General features: G+C 35.9%; 1 protein-coding gene across 3 annotated transcripts in view; it reads left to right on the top strand.

The window, feature by feature from the left end:
* GRB14 (growth factor receptor bound protein 14) overlaps positions 1-15,991 on the top strand; it is a 48,226-nt gene that overhangs the window by 22,217 nt on the left and 10,018 nt on the right. For all 3 annotated transcript variants that reach the window (XM_014954217.1, XM_014954216.1, XM_014954218.1), the window contains exons 3-8: positions 4,706-4,827; positions 6,450-6,524; positions 12,997-13,134; positions 14,220-14,330; positions 14,521-14,616; positions 15,195-15,275. In XM_014954217.1, coding sequence (XP_014809703.1) covers positions 4,706-4,827; positions 6,450-6,524; positions 12,997-13,134; positions 14,220-14,330; positions 14,521-14,616; positions 15,195-15,275 — 623 coding nt within the window. The remainder of the gene's footprint in view (positions 1-4,705; positions 4,828-6,449; positions 6,525-12,996; positions 13,135-14,219; positions 14,331-14,520; positions 14,617-15,194; positions 15,276-15,991) is intronic.

Below are 15,991 nucleotides of genomic sequence, written 5' to 3'. Positions count from 1 at the left end.
AGAAAAGAAGGTATAAAAATGGCTTTAGACAACACTACTTTATAAATAGTAGAAGTGTTTTCTGTATTTTATAGTATGGCTGGTGTTTAAGTAGTGTAGTAACTATTGAAGAAGACACTTTTGACAAACTATGCCAGAACAATAGTGGCATTGTTTTTCTAGGTTTATTTATTTGCACAATACGCTTTTTGCCAAATACTGTATTTACTTCAACCTGAAGTATTTCTTGGAAGATTTCAATATCAAATCATTAGTGACGTTGCTTTTCCTAAGATTCTGAAATTCTGAAAATTGCTAATGTACAGGTCTGAAGACCTGCATTCACCATACGGTCTTCTGATTGCTGCAGCTGCTTTGGACATAATTTTAGAAAAAGGTGAATTTTTGGTTTCTAAAAAAAAGTTATTTCCTAGATGATGAGGATGGCAATTCAGCATTACTAGACAAGGAAAGGAACAACTTGAGATATGTTCTATTTTTTTTTAAATAATACTGAATAATAATGGATTTATTTTTATGATACCATTAGGTCTGGCTTTGTTTGAAAGGCTTAACATATTGATCTTGACTTGCTTTAAGTATAATCATAAGCTCTGGATGAGTAGCATAAATAAATATTTTTCAAATGGTGATTTAGTTTTGGACCATTTGCTGTTTGTTATTCTGTTGTATGCTTTATCCATGGAAATTTGGACAATCTCTTTCTGCTCCCAAGTTAAATGAATGGATACAGAAAGAAGTACTATGAGTGATTTGTGTGTCTGTGTAAATTCCAGTATGATGGGGATTAATAATTCATTCATCAGTTAGCGAACATTTTCTTTAATATCTAACAGCTGTCTGAATACTCCTGAATTATATGATTGCACGAATCTTAGTGAGCTGAGCAGAGTGTTCTGCTTTTAATCAAGACAGACATTAATTACATCACTGGAGTGTGCCTTCATTGCTGTGTGGAGATATCTGCATGTGAAAAGAGGAAAAAAAAAAGAGGAAAGAGGAAAAAAGGAGGAAAAAAAAAGAGGAAAAAAAGAGGGAAAAAAACCAAACATAAATCTATGGTCTGTATATTCCTGTTTTCACAAATCTATATGCTATTCTTTAGTGTGGACCTAGATTGTTGAACATTAAGCATGGTCGTGTCCTCGCTGCATTGCATGGCAAGTGCTGACTGGATGGTGTTGACGCAGGGCAGGTGAGACGGTTCTTCCACCTGTGCAGCATTTCTGGGGTGCTGGCTGGTGCCCCCCATCTGCCTGCCCTGGGGCACCCACGCTGTGCACAGCCCACTGCTGCTGTCTAATCACCCGGGGATGCTCAGTCTTCCTACACACCCGGGTAGGAAGTTTTGCAGTTGGGCTTTATTTCAAATATCTGAAGTATGACAATTATTACAGCAGTATAAATCACAATTTATTTCAGAACTCTGTGCTCCTCATACGTGTCCTTTTTGTTCAAAGCTATTCAATTCAAAAAAATTCTTGGATGTTTTTCACCTAGTCTAAGATTATTGAAGGCAGCTGAGGTATGCCTAGATTTGGATGATGCCACGTCATTTCTACCACCAGGCACCTTGGAGTTGGAGTCCCATACTTCTACTGCAATTTCCCTGTACAGGGCAGGCTGTGGAAACAGAACAGTTTTCCATAGCTATTCTCCTTTTCAAGGAAAATACTGTCTTCATCCTGAAATTTTTCCTTTTCTTGTGAGAAATTTTTGTGTTGACTGTAAACGGTTTTCCATTTGCTTCTGAACCCTGGACGTGTGTTCCAGGCTTCCTCTTTGAGTAGGTGATAGTGCCTTGGCCAGACACATCATTGTTGTGCTTCAGTCTCTCATTTTGATTTCACTACCTGCATTATTTTTGGTAGCCTGTGGAAAGGCTCACAAAGCACTATCGGTGCAACAGTACTGGTAGGCTTTTCTGGGTTTTATTTAGTTTAATTTTTTCCCCACACCGGGTGGCTAGAGAGGAGGCTATTTGACGTGTTCTGTCATGCACTTCAGTGATAAATCTTTCGTGTGGTTTAGTTATTTTCCATAGTTAAGGGGACTTTGGTTTGTACTGTAGCAGGTGCTCCTCATGTTAGAGATAGTAGTAATAAAGAGATGGTAGAGAGGAAGACAGAAAATCTCTAGTCTAGCTGGGAGAGAAAAAAATGTTCTAACTAAACCAAGTGCAGTTGTTTCATGGAAGCATTTAAGGATTTGATTACAGGGCTGTGTTTTGGAGGTCACTAACTCAATGTTTCAGTTGTTTCAAGAAATGAAGTTGAATCAATTGTAAAATATTCTGTGATGTGACACCTTAAAAATAAATGCCAGCATCCTTACCCATCCATTGGGGTGATGCAGAATGTCTTATTTTTGTACCAAGAAGTGAGTCTTGAGGGAATGGTATTTTCTTAAATGTCACAATGCCATACATTTAAGAGTTTTAAATGTCATCCCAGAGGAGCACTTCCTCTCTATAAAACTGAAAGTAAAAAACCTTCTGGTTTTGAGTAAGAGCTTTAGTTCTTTAGTGTCTCTTTACTCCTGCATCTGAAGTATGTGTTTTGGAGTACAGTAGACTGTGCAAGACTTTAAAATGCTCGTTTTTCTTTCAGTATTTTTGGGGTATTTTTTCATTTTCTGAATTGTTTTATGTTTTTATTTGCTTCATTTGATCTGGTTACAAAATGTGAGTTTCGTGTCGCATCCTTAATCTCTGTATTTATGGACTAAAGATTGAGTGAAATTCAGTGAAGAATTAGTTAAAGTCAATGGAAGTTTAACTTTTCCCTACTTGATCTGTAGATCATGAGAGTGATTTGTCTTCTGCTAGTTGTGAGCTTGATGATGAAATGAAATTTATCTGTATGAGTGTATTGTCTCTAAATTTGCTACCTGGAAAATTTTTGCAGAAGCTTATAGATTTGCCGGCTACATTCAGGCTGTTACCCACCAGACTGGACAGTGTGAAAGAATGAAGCAGTGACAGGCAAAAGAGGTGGCAAGAGAAGATCAATAAAAAGATGCTGTAGCTCTAAAGAGGCTTTAATGATTTCAAATTTGAGGTTTGATTTTTATCTCTTAGAAGGTAGTGCATGCTACGCTTAATGTAAGTTAGCCAGGACCAATTGTAAAAAAAATTATATTAATTTAATATTATGCCTAATTAAGTTTTTAAAAAAATCTATTATTCTTTTATGTTATGATTTTTAAAAAAGTTTCTAATAGCAGATAGTTACAGGACACCATCAACATTCAGTTAAAGATATCATAAGATCCCTTATGATAATGCAATGAAGTGTAGAAAATGTGAGCAGAAAATTGTGAGTTACATGGATTTTATAATATATTTTTAGTTGCCTTTTCCCGTATGACCAGAATTGGATGTTAAAACCCTGTAAATGGCAGGGAGACATAAGTTGAGATCTCAGACCTGTTCTTAACCTGTAACTCATTATTGGAGTGTAATTTAAATTTGGAGATGCCAATGATCATTTAAATAAAATCTACAACTTTGTTCAATTCCATCTTGTTCTCTTTAGTTTTTGAGTCCACAACAAAGTACAAGTGGCCACAAAAACTGTATACTCATTTGGAAGCATGTTCATCGTTTTTTTTGTAACATGATTTCATAAGCTGCTGAAATTTATTTTTTTAAAAAAGAAGGCAGTATAGATAGTATTTTAGAGAAATTATCCGTAGTCTTTCAGAATTTATGCTTAACTTGCTGCACTGTGAGTAATCCCATTCCATTACTCAGAGTATGTAACACCTAAACATGCACAACACATCTACAGGACAGTTCTTTCCTTTAAGTGCATTTCATAGTGCTGTAAAATAGAAAAATTCACTCAAGAATCTGAGCAGCCTAAGCAGTCTAAAGCAGTGAGAATACCGATTCTGAATGCCAGTGCTGTGGTACAAATAAGTGAATTCTGTGCCTTTTCTTACCCTCACCCACTGCAAAGCCAAACTACACATTAGGGTTCACTTTGTAGGTTAATTTTTGTTTTTTTGTTTGGTTTTTTTTTCATGCCTTACCATTCCTTTTGCATATACTAGTTCTATACCTGCCAAAATTCTCAGTAATCCCTAGTTTGTGCAAAATCATTAAAACACTGAAATGCCCTAAGTTCATTTTTAGTTTTAGAAATGCTTCAGGACATAGTAGGGGCCTGGGGAGAAGAGAACAAATTAATGGTTTTCTACATTGCAGATCCACTTTACAAATGAAGCCTTAAGAGAAAGGAGCGTTAGAATGACACTCCTGACACCCCAGACAGGCTTGAGTGAATGGTTGAAGTGGTCTGCTGCCTGCTGCCCCATGTGTCCTGCAGCAGGAACTGCCTGGCTTCTGCAGGGAGAGCATGGATTTCGCCATGAGATAGAATAAAGCCCTCAGCTGCCCCTGTAAAAGAAAACAACAACAACAAAACATAAACGAAACACCTGACATGTGACCTACCTCAGATGTTGGACCCTACTAAGGTGGAACAGTAACTTGGTGTAACATGGACCTGATTAATGGGCTGAGTTCTGATTGCTTGTTTTGTGTTTTGTATTCATTTACAAATAATATTCAAACATATTTACATAAACATTCGCAAACATTCAATAATATTTTTATTGTCTGAGCTTTGTGTTTTCACATTCTGCTCTTAGGTGCAGGTTGTTCGTTGTTTTTCTAAAAGTTGTTTGTTTTTTTTTACAGGAAGAGCTATAGAAGACCATGAATTAGTGATGGAAGTCCAGTCAAATTGGGTAATGGAAGAGGAAAACAAACTGTATTTTAGAAAAAATTATGCCAAGTATGAGTTTTTTAAAAATCCACTGGTAAGTCCTAAAGTTCTATCTGGAAGTGATGCAGTTGTTGCTGCAAAATAGTCTTTTGTGTTACACACAGCCAGACAGAGCGTAATGTTATGGCCCAGTGCTGTCCAATGGCAGCTTCTCACAGCTGCAGCTAAATGCCAACGGACACAAAATTCCATGAGCAGCCATAACCTGTTAGGAGAAAGAGAAAGTGAAGCCAGAGTTAGTGTATGTAAGGTATAGAAAGAGAGCAGAGACAACTCGTAACACAAGAATGTTGCCAAAGGTTAATGTTGCTGATTCAGACCTTGGCTGATGGCAAAGGCCATGGAAACAGTCCTGGCTCAGCAGGAGAAACTCACCATCTGGTTGCTCAAATGCATGGTATATTTGGATCACTCCAAATGCTGTCTCTGGTAAAGCCAACTTGTTTCAGATGTCAAAGGGAAAAATAGCAGAAATGTACGAGGACTTGAAAGGTGAATAGTGGAAGGGAACCCAAACTGTCCACTTGTGAACAGGATGAAAAGGTAAATACTAAGATACCAAAAGATGTAAGAGATGTGAGGGCTTTTTCTTGTTCCATCTGTGTTTCTCTGGGCAAATCATGTACTCCCCTGACATGGAGATATCAGTGCACTAGTGAAAAATTCTAAGCTTGAGATGGTCTGTAGTTAGTACAGAACATTCAAAGAATAAATATGTTTGTGTATCGGTTAACCAGTGAGTGGAACCAGCTGTGGAGGGTGACAGACATGCAACTATGACTGGTATCAGCATCTGTGGCTAATCAGAGTCCTTACTGTTGCTGTTGAGTCGCTCTTCTGGGTACTGTGGTCCCAGGTGTAGCAAGAATGCTTTATCAGAAATCAGTTGATATGAATTAACCCTGCCATTATCAAAAATGAGTCAGTGGACATTGGATGGTCAAGGGAGTATTAGCTTCAAATTTGTCCAAGCCTTGAGAAAACTATTAGTAATGATCACCTCTGGCAGGTTCATATCTGTATAACTGTATCGAACTCCCCAGCTGCAGGTCTGTCCTATGAATTACCTTTTGAGTTTTCCTTGGTAATGAAATTGGCACTTTAAATATGGACTTTTTAACCACACCGTATTGATGTAGTCAGATTTTGATGTTAATTTGTATTCATATCATACAGAATGGACAAATGAAAAAACCTGAGAGGACTGGTTCTCTGTTAATGGAAGTTATTCCAAAATATTTTACTGGCTTTCTAGTGTAATGAAAGCAATAGAAAAGAATGTATTTTTTAGCATGCTGGTGTATATCCTCCCTGCTTGGTAGCGTATTGAAGCCCCAGGCAAGTCTTACATGTCAACATAAAATACAGCTAGAAAAACAACACTAAGGCCCAAGTACTGCAATATGACTTGCACTGGTTTATGAAACCCTCTTGCTTCCAGAGTTTGTTGATGTTTTCTCAAAATTTTAAGTTTCTCAGCAAATAATATATAGGATGTCACAAATTCAGAAATGATGTTAAGGTAAGCTTAAATTATTGGATCAGAGAATTGGCAGTGTCTTGCACTGCATTGAGAACTTCAATTTTATGTCCAAAAGAGATAGGAAGTTTAATATTTCTTTTTACAGAAATTTGATACAAAATATATTGTTACAGAGCTTTTTTCCAGATCATATGATATCTTTTCCAAGTGAGACTGATGCAGCTGTAAGCCACTCTGGGATATTGCAGGTATGTGATCTTTGAATGAAGATGAACCAGCATAGCTCAGAATTTCCTGATGTCTGTGTTGTACGAGCATAGCTCTTTGTCTCTGTTGGATCTATTATTAGGTTTTGAATAACTCAAAACATGATTAATAACTTTTTTTCTTATGAGATATGAAGTGATGTGTTCCTTCCAGACAGTTTCCACACTTGGAAACTTACACGTTCTTTCAGAATCAGGGAGTGCCAAGACAGACAAAATGCAGTAAAAATGGTTAATACCTTTATTGGGTATTTCAGGTGAAAGACCCCGGTTCCTTAGAAGGGTGGATTGCTGCGGTACTCAGCACACACTTAACAGCTGGCATTGGTAGAATACTGAGGAACTGGTAATATGACACAAATGGATATAAAAAAGAGTTAAATGGTTAAACTTAATGAGTAGAAAATTTAGACTGACTAGTATGATTTGTTAGCTTGAAGGCTACTGTAGCCTTCGAAAAAAAAATATGGTAGGTCACTCAGTGTTAGTCATCTTTTAAGCGGACACAAGATTTTAATTTACAGTGGGAATAATTTCACAGAATGACCATATCAGGGATCATCGTCTTACTTCTCAAAGAGGGGAAAAATGAGTAATAAAGGTGGAAACATGCACATCACTCTTGTTTGCTTGTCACTAGAAAAATTAATTAATAGAAGAACTTTCACTGGTCTTAAGACAACAATCCTATGTGGGAGTTTTGGGGATAAAGAATGATTGGAAAGGCAACATAATAACACAAGATATTTAAGGTAGAACTGAAAGAAATATAGAAATTACAAATTTTTTTTTTGCATCTAGATGATAAATTCTACCTTAGTGTCCACCAGTAAATGAAAAACATTTAAGAACTAATTCTTTAATCATTCTTCTGTATTAAATAGTTATATCCTTACAGAAGCAAATGTAAGTCAGGAGGTTAAGATTATCCCAGATATAGTAAAAAAAGTTTCTAATTAAATTTAATTTACATATGCTAGATTCTATAAATCATTTTTACAAACGTAAATAAAAACTTTGTAATTTCAAAAGATGCTGCATATCTAATGAAAATTAGTTCACTTTTGCTACCTAAATAGCAAATAGATTTTGCAGTCTAACATTTAATTTAGGAAATCTTGTCCCCTGTGTTAGTAGAACTTAATATTTCTTACTTGCAAATGTAATTTAGTAGTTTAAAAAAAATAATATAGACTTTTATAATGGAACTGTTTGCCATATAGTTTTGCACAGAACTTCCTTACGCCCATATTGTGGTATGTAGAATGTGTGCAAAGCTTATGGGTAAGATTAGGAGTCGTTCTAAATATATATAGTTACATCCCATTGTGATAGGTTGAAAAATCTGTTACAAACTTTCCTCTGTTGCCATTTTATGTTGTTATTTTCTGTCTAATTGTATTTAATCAAATAAAACTTCCTGGGCACAAAGTAGAGAATACATTTGTGGATTGTGCAGCCGTTATGCACGTTTCAGCAGAAGCAGTTGGGTAAATTGTTTACAGTGTGTCGCTATTTCCTTGGAAACTTTCATTAAGACAAGTTAATGGCCTTGCATTATTATTTGTGATGTGCTTGGTCAAGTATCAAGAGAGACATTAGTTTTAACAACTCAGTGCTTACAAGTGATTAAAAAATCACTTCTGATACTTTTATAGCTTTTTGTGGATTGAGCTGTAAGCAAGTAAAAGCAAGTGATGACTTTAAAGCATCTAAATAGCCTCAAAAGCAAAAAAAAGTTTACTTATCTCCTACCCATTTAACATATGCTAAGTAAAATTAGTAGGTCTGACATATACTGAATGTGTATGCATACCAAAGAGAGAGGTTTAATCTGCCATTAAGATCTTTAGCCAAAAAAAAAAAGTGTGTTACTATATTGATTAGAGTATGGTTGCTGTGAGACACAACACACTATGTACCTGTCTAGTGCTAGGCCATATGGATCATTTGGAATTTACTTTAGGTTATTTTTGCAAGTTGGCTTTAAAACATGTCAAAAATTAACGTAGTGTGAATATTTTTATCTGGAGTCTCTCCCTATAGTAAAGAAATATTCTATTATTTTCGAATTTTGGGGTGGGTTGGTTGATTGTTTTTTGAGAATTAGCAATTTTCATAGGTGGGCAACAAATTGTATCACTTGGTCTAATTACATGTGAAACTATTTAATGCCATTTTAAATGGGACTTGAGATTTGTTTAAAACATTTGCTTATTGCAGCAACTCTTATTTTAGATGAATACATGTGCATGCTAGATCCTTTTCTATTTTCTCTTATTCATGCCAGCATTTCCAATAAATAGACTGCACAGCATAGGTAGTGTTAACAGAATTGAGTCCTTCAGAGTTAGTAGGTAAAATTCTAACCTCACTGAAGTCAATATTTATTTTTTTTAATTACTTGGAAGGGTCAAAATCTTATCTTAGGTTTCTTTCATTTTCTTTTTGTCTGTGAATAACATTTCTCCAATTTTGTAATTCTGGTTTTTTAATCTTTAATTGTATTTTTATCCGAATATTTTTTCACTAGGAAATATGTCAATTGGTGTTTTAAATTTAACAGTTACATTTTCAAAAAATAAGGTTGGGTCGTTACTTGGGTAATTACACTTTTTTCTGCTTTTTTTTTTTTTTTTTCTTTAAGAATAGACCCATCCTCCCTCCTCTTATTGTTTAATAGGTGCAAGACTTGAAGTTCAGAGTTCAAGTCTTGTATTGACTAATTTGGCTGCTTCTTTCTAATAGCTTTTTATGTATAATGTGAATACATTAAAAAAACTATTGTAGATAGCACATGTCCAAGTCATCTTCCAGAGCAGTGAAAAAAACCTTACACCTGAAGAATGGAGCATATGTCATTCCTAAATAAACATTAAAAAAAAAAGCTATATATGCAAAAATTAAGTTAAAGACAAAACAGGATTACCAAGACAGTCATAATTTTGCAAAACACAGAATTATCGATAGTGTATTTTCCTTTTGCCCATTCTCCATTGCCATCTCTTGCCCCATGTTCTTACTTCTCATTCTCTACCTTCACAGATTAAAGATTCAAGTAAAATTACTGAACAGAAAATTGGTTCTGTTTTAGCTCAAATCAGGACAATTTCTTTAATTACTCTGCCATAGCAAGTCCTTCTTTCCCTGACCAGTTTCTCATCTGACTCCATTCCAGTCTTCAGGCTGAAATAGCCATGCACTGAATTTTAGTCTCTTGTCAATCTCTTAGATGTGTTCTAGTCTGCCTGTTGCTTTTCCTCATCTTCCACTCTAGACTCTGCTGGCCTTTCTCCCAGTTTAAACTCTTCAGATTGACTGAAGTCTATAGGAGACAATATTGAGAACTGATATCAGTTCTTCACTGGAGTTACTTGATGCCTCCAAAATTCATGAGCAGGTTCGGGGGAAAGTCCTGCTCATTCACAGTAGCACTGGGCTGGATTGTGGCCAGCTGTCATGACATCTTTGAGGAAATCAGTCATCAAATTCAAACCTGATTTATGGAGTCTTAGGAAAATGGTGGCTTCTTTCACTCTGCAAAGTAGTAAGAGCTTGAGAAGCCCATTAGCAAATGTTGTCTTTGCTACTGCAGCCATTCTTTTATTGAATATGTTGAAGGTGTGGACAACTAAGTTGTATAGTTAGGAATTCAGCTCTCAATCTTTATTGCATTTGGTGACATCTAGTATTTTTGCATTTTTTACTATTATATTCATCTGAGACAGTGGGGTGTATTTCCTTTCCATTTTTTTACCCCACTTGTTGATTGATTTGATTTTTTTTTTTCCCCCCAACAAAAGACATTATTTGCCTCGGTTTTTATTCAGTTGGTTTTAAATTGGTTAGTTTTACATCTAATCAAATCATAATCAAGTCCTTGGTGCTGTCATATATTAGTATGACGTGGTAACACTTTACATAACCCTACATATCATGTTATATATTTCACTGCATGGGGGAGAGGGTGCAAGATCATCTGCATATTGCGGACCAATAATCCCTGTCCGTAGCATGTCATCATTTAACTCTCCCCACTTTTTCCTGTATTAAGAACTTTTCATATTTTTCTTAATTTGTCTTATTTTGATTACCTTTTATCTGCATAATGCAGGGATCCATTCCCTTCTATAATAAACTTGCATGTACTTCCATTAAAAAAACAGCAAACCAACAACAGGAAAACCCATCCAAATCATCCCCCAACAAAAAGAACCAAAGAAGTTATCTTTTCTACTGTCTTTAGTTTTAGGTATTTATTACAGATGTTCAGTTCGCACTCTGAGATATTTTTACTGCTCATTCCTTGTGACAGTTAATGGTTTTGACTACAGCTTGTTCATGTTATATTTTCTCACACTGTTGTCAGCTGTCTTGGAAAGAAAAAGATGGATCTAGGATTGCCTTTTTCCTAGCAGTATTGCTACTTTATTTTAATTGATAGCATGAGTACAACAGGGACTGTCAAAGCTGAGCTTTGTATTGCTCCTCCACTTTGGTCTGCTGAGTAAGAAAAGCGTTTTTCATGACAGTGCTTCTGGTTTGAAGCTCTTATGGCAGAAACGCTGGGGAAGATTCTTGTGGGAGCCAGTCATTCCTTTCATCTTCAGCAGAGGTACTAAAGCCTAAAAAGATGCTTTTCTAGCTTTACATATATTGACTCATTTAGATTCCATTTGACTTGTTTATGGAGTTAAAATACTTTTGCAATGCAGCCTTTGTATTCACCATCAGTGACCCTGTTAATACGTGGCAAATGGGAAGATTAACAGGCTGGAACACCTACCAGGACCTACTCATCTGCTTCAATGTGGCTGAAAAAGCTGAAACTGTGTTTGCACACAGCTGTGTGCAGCAACACATGTAGATAGATACACCTAGTCTTATTGTAACTTAACTATTCAGATGAATACCATGAAGCTACTCATAATGCATTCCTACTCGTGGGCTAGGGCATTCCCCTGTCAAATGAAGCCTGCCCCTATTACTGCATTCACACCAGCTGAAATTAATTAGCTCAGGATGGTCTGCAGGTGGTACAGTCATGCACCTGACTGCAAGGTAGGAAAACAATAAAAGTGAAAGCAACCTTGTGTATCTTGGTTGGATTGCATTATTTAATGGCTGTACATGAAGACTATGGTGTACTTCCAAAATCACTTCACTTCATCATTTTGCTGTGGTTCTGGCCAGTCTGTATCTTGCCTGAGGATCTGTTGTTTTGTGTCCTCAAATCAGATTTTCTGGAAGAGGCAGTGGACAGGAGGAAAATGTGGCAATGAAAGCTGCAGATATCAGCCCTTGTTTCCTTCCTCTATGTAAGCCTAGATGGTATTTGTGATGCTGCAGGCCAGTCTAGGGCAAGGTCCTTGAAGAGCTTAGCAATAACACATATTCTTTTGCATATATGGAAGTTGAAGAATTCTAGGTTAGTCTGTTTAGATAGGAGTCATAGTTCTGAGTAGTTTTCTTGCAAGAAGAGTAATAAAAAAGAAGGCATTACATGGAATCAGAATAAAGTTAACATGGTTGCCAGCTTTTAGTGGATACTTTTGGAGACTGAATAGAACTGTATACTTGGTTTTAGCAAGATAAAAGCTGTATTGCACTCCAACAATGTCTGGTTGAAAGGGCTAAAAAGAAGCCACCGAATACACTGCCTCTACTCAAGGTATCAGTTAACTTCTCTGTCAGACCATCTCATTCTGCCTTTCTGTGGCTTGTGAGGGTACACACCTTTTTCTTGCAGTTCTGGAGGCAAAATGGCTGATCTCTCAGACTTTTAAGTCTTCTTTCCTTCCTCCTGACCCATTTCTTTTTCAATACTCTCTGCCACATGACCTCGAGCACAGACAGGAGCTGTCTTGGTGACTGGCCCAGCCTCTCCTCTTTTTGGTTCTGCTAAAGCTCCTGCTTAAGCACCACTTCAGGTCCTGAGACCTGTGTTCCCTCCTTTTGAAAATGGTAAGATCTGACCGACCTGCATGGTTTTGTGATTCAGATTTTCTGATCTGTTTGCTGAATTAATTTTAACTCGGATCAGTTCTCTTGTCTGGTTTGTAACATGGCAGGGAGGAGGGATGGCTTTTCCTTTCTTCTTTTGGTAGAACTGATTTGCAGTTTTATATAAATAGGGTCTGAGGCATGGGATCAGAACTTCTTACACTGGTTTTGTTGCTGAAGTCAACATATTGCATAACTAATGCTCTCATTTCAAACCATATGTTCCATATAAATATGTAACTTGCTTATCATACCTTGGAGTTGTGTAACATTCTACACGCCTTAAATCAGAGGTACTGTTAATGGGATTAGATGCAATCATAACTGAATTATTGTGGTGTCATAGTGGATTTAGGGGTTTATTCCCCTTAGTCCTGTCTGAGTATGTTAATGAAACAGAAAGCTGGTTTCAGATTAAAAGAAAAAATGCATGTTTGATATTTTCTTTCAGATGTTCCTAAGCTCCAGCACGTATCCTGAGATTCATGGTTACTTGCATGCAAAGGAGCAGGGAAAAAAATCGTGGAAAAAATTGTACTTTCTCTTGAGAAGATCTGGCCTATATTTTTCCACTAAAGGTACTTCTAAGGTAAGGGAAGAAAAAAAAAAAAGAAAGAGAGAGAGAAAATTATGTAGTTAGAGCAAATTTGTATGTATTTATCATTTGTTGTAATAATATTGAAAATTTGAATATCAACTTTTAGTGATAAAAAGGAAAAAGAAATCTATTTATTGTAGATAAAATCTAGAGAGATATAGAGAGAGGTATAAAATTGGGAAAATATTGTCTTAGAAACAGTGGTTTCTTTTTGCCTGGTAGCTTTGCTTCATTCTGGTCAATATCTTTCCAATCATTTAACAGAGTGCCCTTTAAAAATGAATTTTCAAATAGTAGCTAAAATTTTGGAGTATAAGTAGATGCTCTGAAAAGTGGACATAATACTTCAATATTCAATTCAAAAAATCTATGCATAAAAGGATTTTACATGAAGATTTTAAGCATTCTTAAGTTTTGTCAGTGGACAGTTTTCATTTTACTAGTTCAGCTTTGGTACTTGGATGGCAGTAGTTTAAATCTGATTATATTAAACAAGGTACACTGGAGTTGTGACACCGTTCACATAAACCACTTAAAACAATGTTTTTCCTCGTTCTGAATTTTTTGTGTTAACTGCCAATGTATTCACTGAGCTGTTTTTGTACCCTTTAGCAGTTTTCTTTCTTGCTTCCTTTACTTAATTAACCTTAGAGGGTGGAGATAATGGTTAGAAATAGTACTGGACAATAATTATTACAGTATATTGTTTTTCAGATTGTAAGAGTGTATTTTATTTTGGTGTTTGAAATGGATACTGCTCTCAAAACTTTACTCCTACTGTAGTAATATTGTGGCTTGAATTTAGTGGATGTTTTCCCGATAATGATATCACTTGTACTTTGGTTTTTCTCCCTCTCTGGAAAAATGAACTCTTTGAGTAGTTTGATGTGTTTTTACTTTGCATTATAAAATTAAAGTTGACTTGTCTCTTTCTAGATTTCATAATATCACAGTTAAAACTGCAGTATGTAGGACTGTGTTTTGGAAAAAGATAACTACTATACTCTTGTCGAGTTTCTTATTGGGGGGGGCTGGCTAAAAATAATCTAACTGTATTACATTGCTCTTCTTTTTAGGAGCCGAGACATCTGCAGTTTTTCTGTGAATTCAGCAATAGTGATATGTACATGTCTTTGACGAGCAAAAAGATTTTTGGAGCACCAACAAACTATGGATTCTGCTTTAAGGTACAAGCTTATTATTCTGATACGTATTAAAGCAAGCCACAGTTTTTAGGTAAGCTTAAGTTTCTTTAAGGTTTTTGAAAACAATATTCAGCTGTCTCTTATAAAATAGGAGAATTAGTGGCTTTTATTTCAACAGGTATTATCTTCAAGATATGCTTTAATGCTAAAAAAATGTGCTGTGGCCTTCTAGCCTAACAAATCAGGAGGAACCAGAGACCTGAAACAGCTCTGTGCAGATGATGAACAAAGTAGGACCTGTTGGATGACAGCAATTAGGTTGCTTAAGGTAATTTATCTGTGTGGAGTTAACTTTTTGCTTAAGTCTACTATGTGAAATTTTGATACTGTATGGTAGGGAAGTAACCTAATTCTAGATTTCCATACAATAACAGTATCAATTTTGTACTCTGAAAGCTTATTTTTCTTCATCCCAACAAAAAGGGAGAGACCAAATTACTGGAATCATTGTAGGGGATGGGATGATGTCTTGAAGCCTCAAGTCCTGCAAATACTTAAACAGATGCTTATATGTAACCATATTGAATTCAGTGAGATTGTTCAGTAATGTCAAACAAAGCTATGAGAATACACAAGAAGGGAACTTCAATATGTTTTGAAAATGTGTCTGTCACAAAGTAGGAATAGGTCAGTGTGTGTATTAAATGGGTAGTATTTAATGCAGAGAGTACATTTATAAAGGCAGCAGCAATGACAATGATGTTGTGCCTTTCCTTATCCTAACAGCGTTTGTCCCTGGCTTTTAATGGTAAAGAAAAGCACGCGTTATCTTTTATATCCGGAAAAACATTTACGTGGCTTAGGTTTATAATTTAAAATGCTAACTGTGTTATTTTCTGGTTTTAGTATGGGATGCAGCTGTATCAGAATTACATGCAACCATATCAAGGTAGAAGTGGCTGCAGCCCTTTGAATGTAACACCTATGGTATGTCCCACAGTAGCTCCATGAATAAATACCTTGTTTCTGCCATTATGCTATTTTTAAGTAATTTATGTCAGTTATACTGCTGACCTGATCCTGCAAATCTTTGCATGTGCAAATGCTTGCCAAAATCTTTAGGGCTGTCAGGGTTGACTAGAAAGCTAATTAACTTATTTACTTCATAAAAATTGGGTAGTTCAGACCAGTTAACAGGCTTTTTCCCTTTGTCAAATCTCCCGTTTTTTGGGAGTTCAGTGGCTTATTATCACTGTCAAAAAAAGTGGAAAGAGGATTTTGAAAACAGAGTAACAGAACTATATATGCATTTAAAAAGAAGCAAAGTGCTTAAGGTTACGCATGCTGTAAATGATAAGAAAGCTATAACAAATCCTTTTTAGTATACAGTAATATAAAACATTAAGTACTTGAGATAAATTTCAGCTGGTGTAATACTGACTGCGCTTCAGAGGAACACCATAGTTTGCCAGAACTGGGTTTTGGAGGAACAACAGCCTATACTAAGTGCTGTGTCCATTTTCTCAGTCAGATAGTTGGAATTGGATCAGGTTGTCCTTTTCTTTAATACCTTATGTTATCCCAATTCTTTTTGAGTTATTTGATTTCAGACTTTTTCATGGATGATTTATATCACTTTTTTGGTTTTTGTTGGCTAAATTGGTTAAAAATTACTTGTTTCTGGGACTTGTGGCAGTGATTTT

The sequence above is a fragment of the Calidris pugnax genome, unplaced genomic scaffold, assembly GCF_001431845.1.
Source record: "Calidris pugnax isolate Ruff unplaced genomic scaffold, ASM143184v1 scaffold103, whole genome shotgun sequence".
Taxonomy (NCBI): domain Eukaryota; kingdom Metazoa; phylum Chordata; class Aves; order Charadriiformes; family Scolopacidae; genus Calidris; species Calidris pugnax.
The sequence above is the reverse complement of the archived record's forward strand: the minus strand, read 5'-3'. Positions and strand labels throughout refer to the sequence as shown.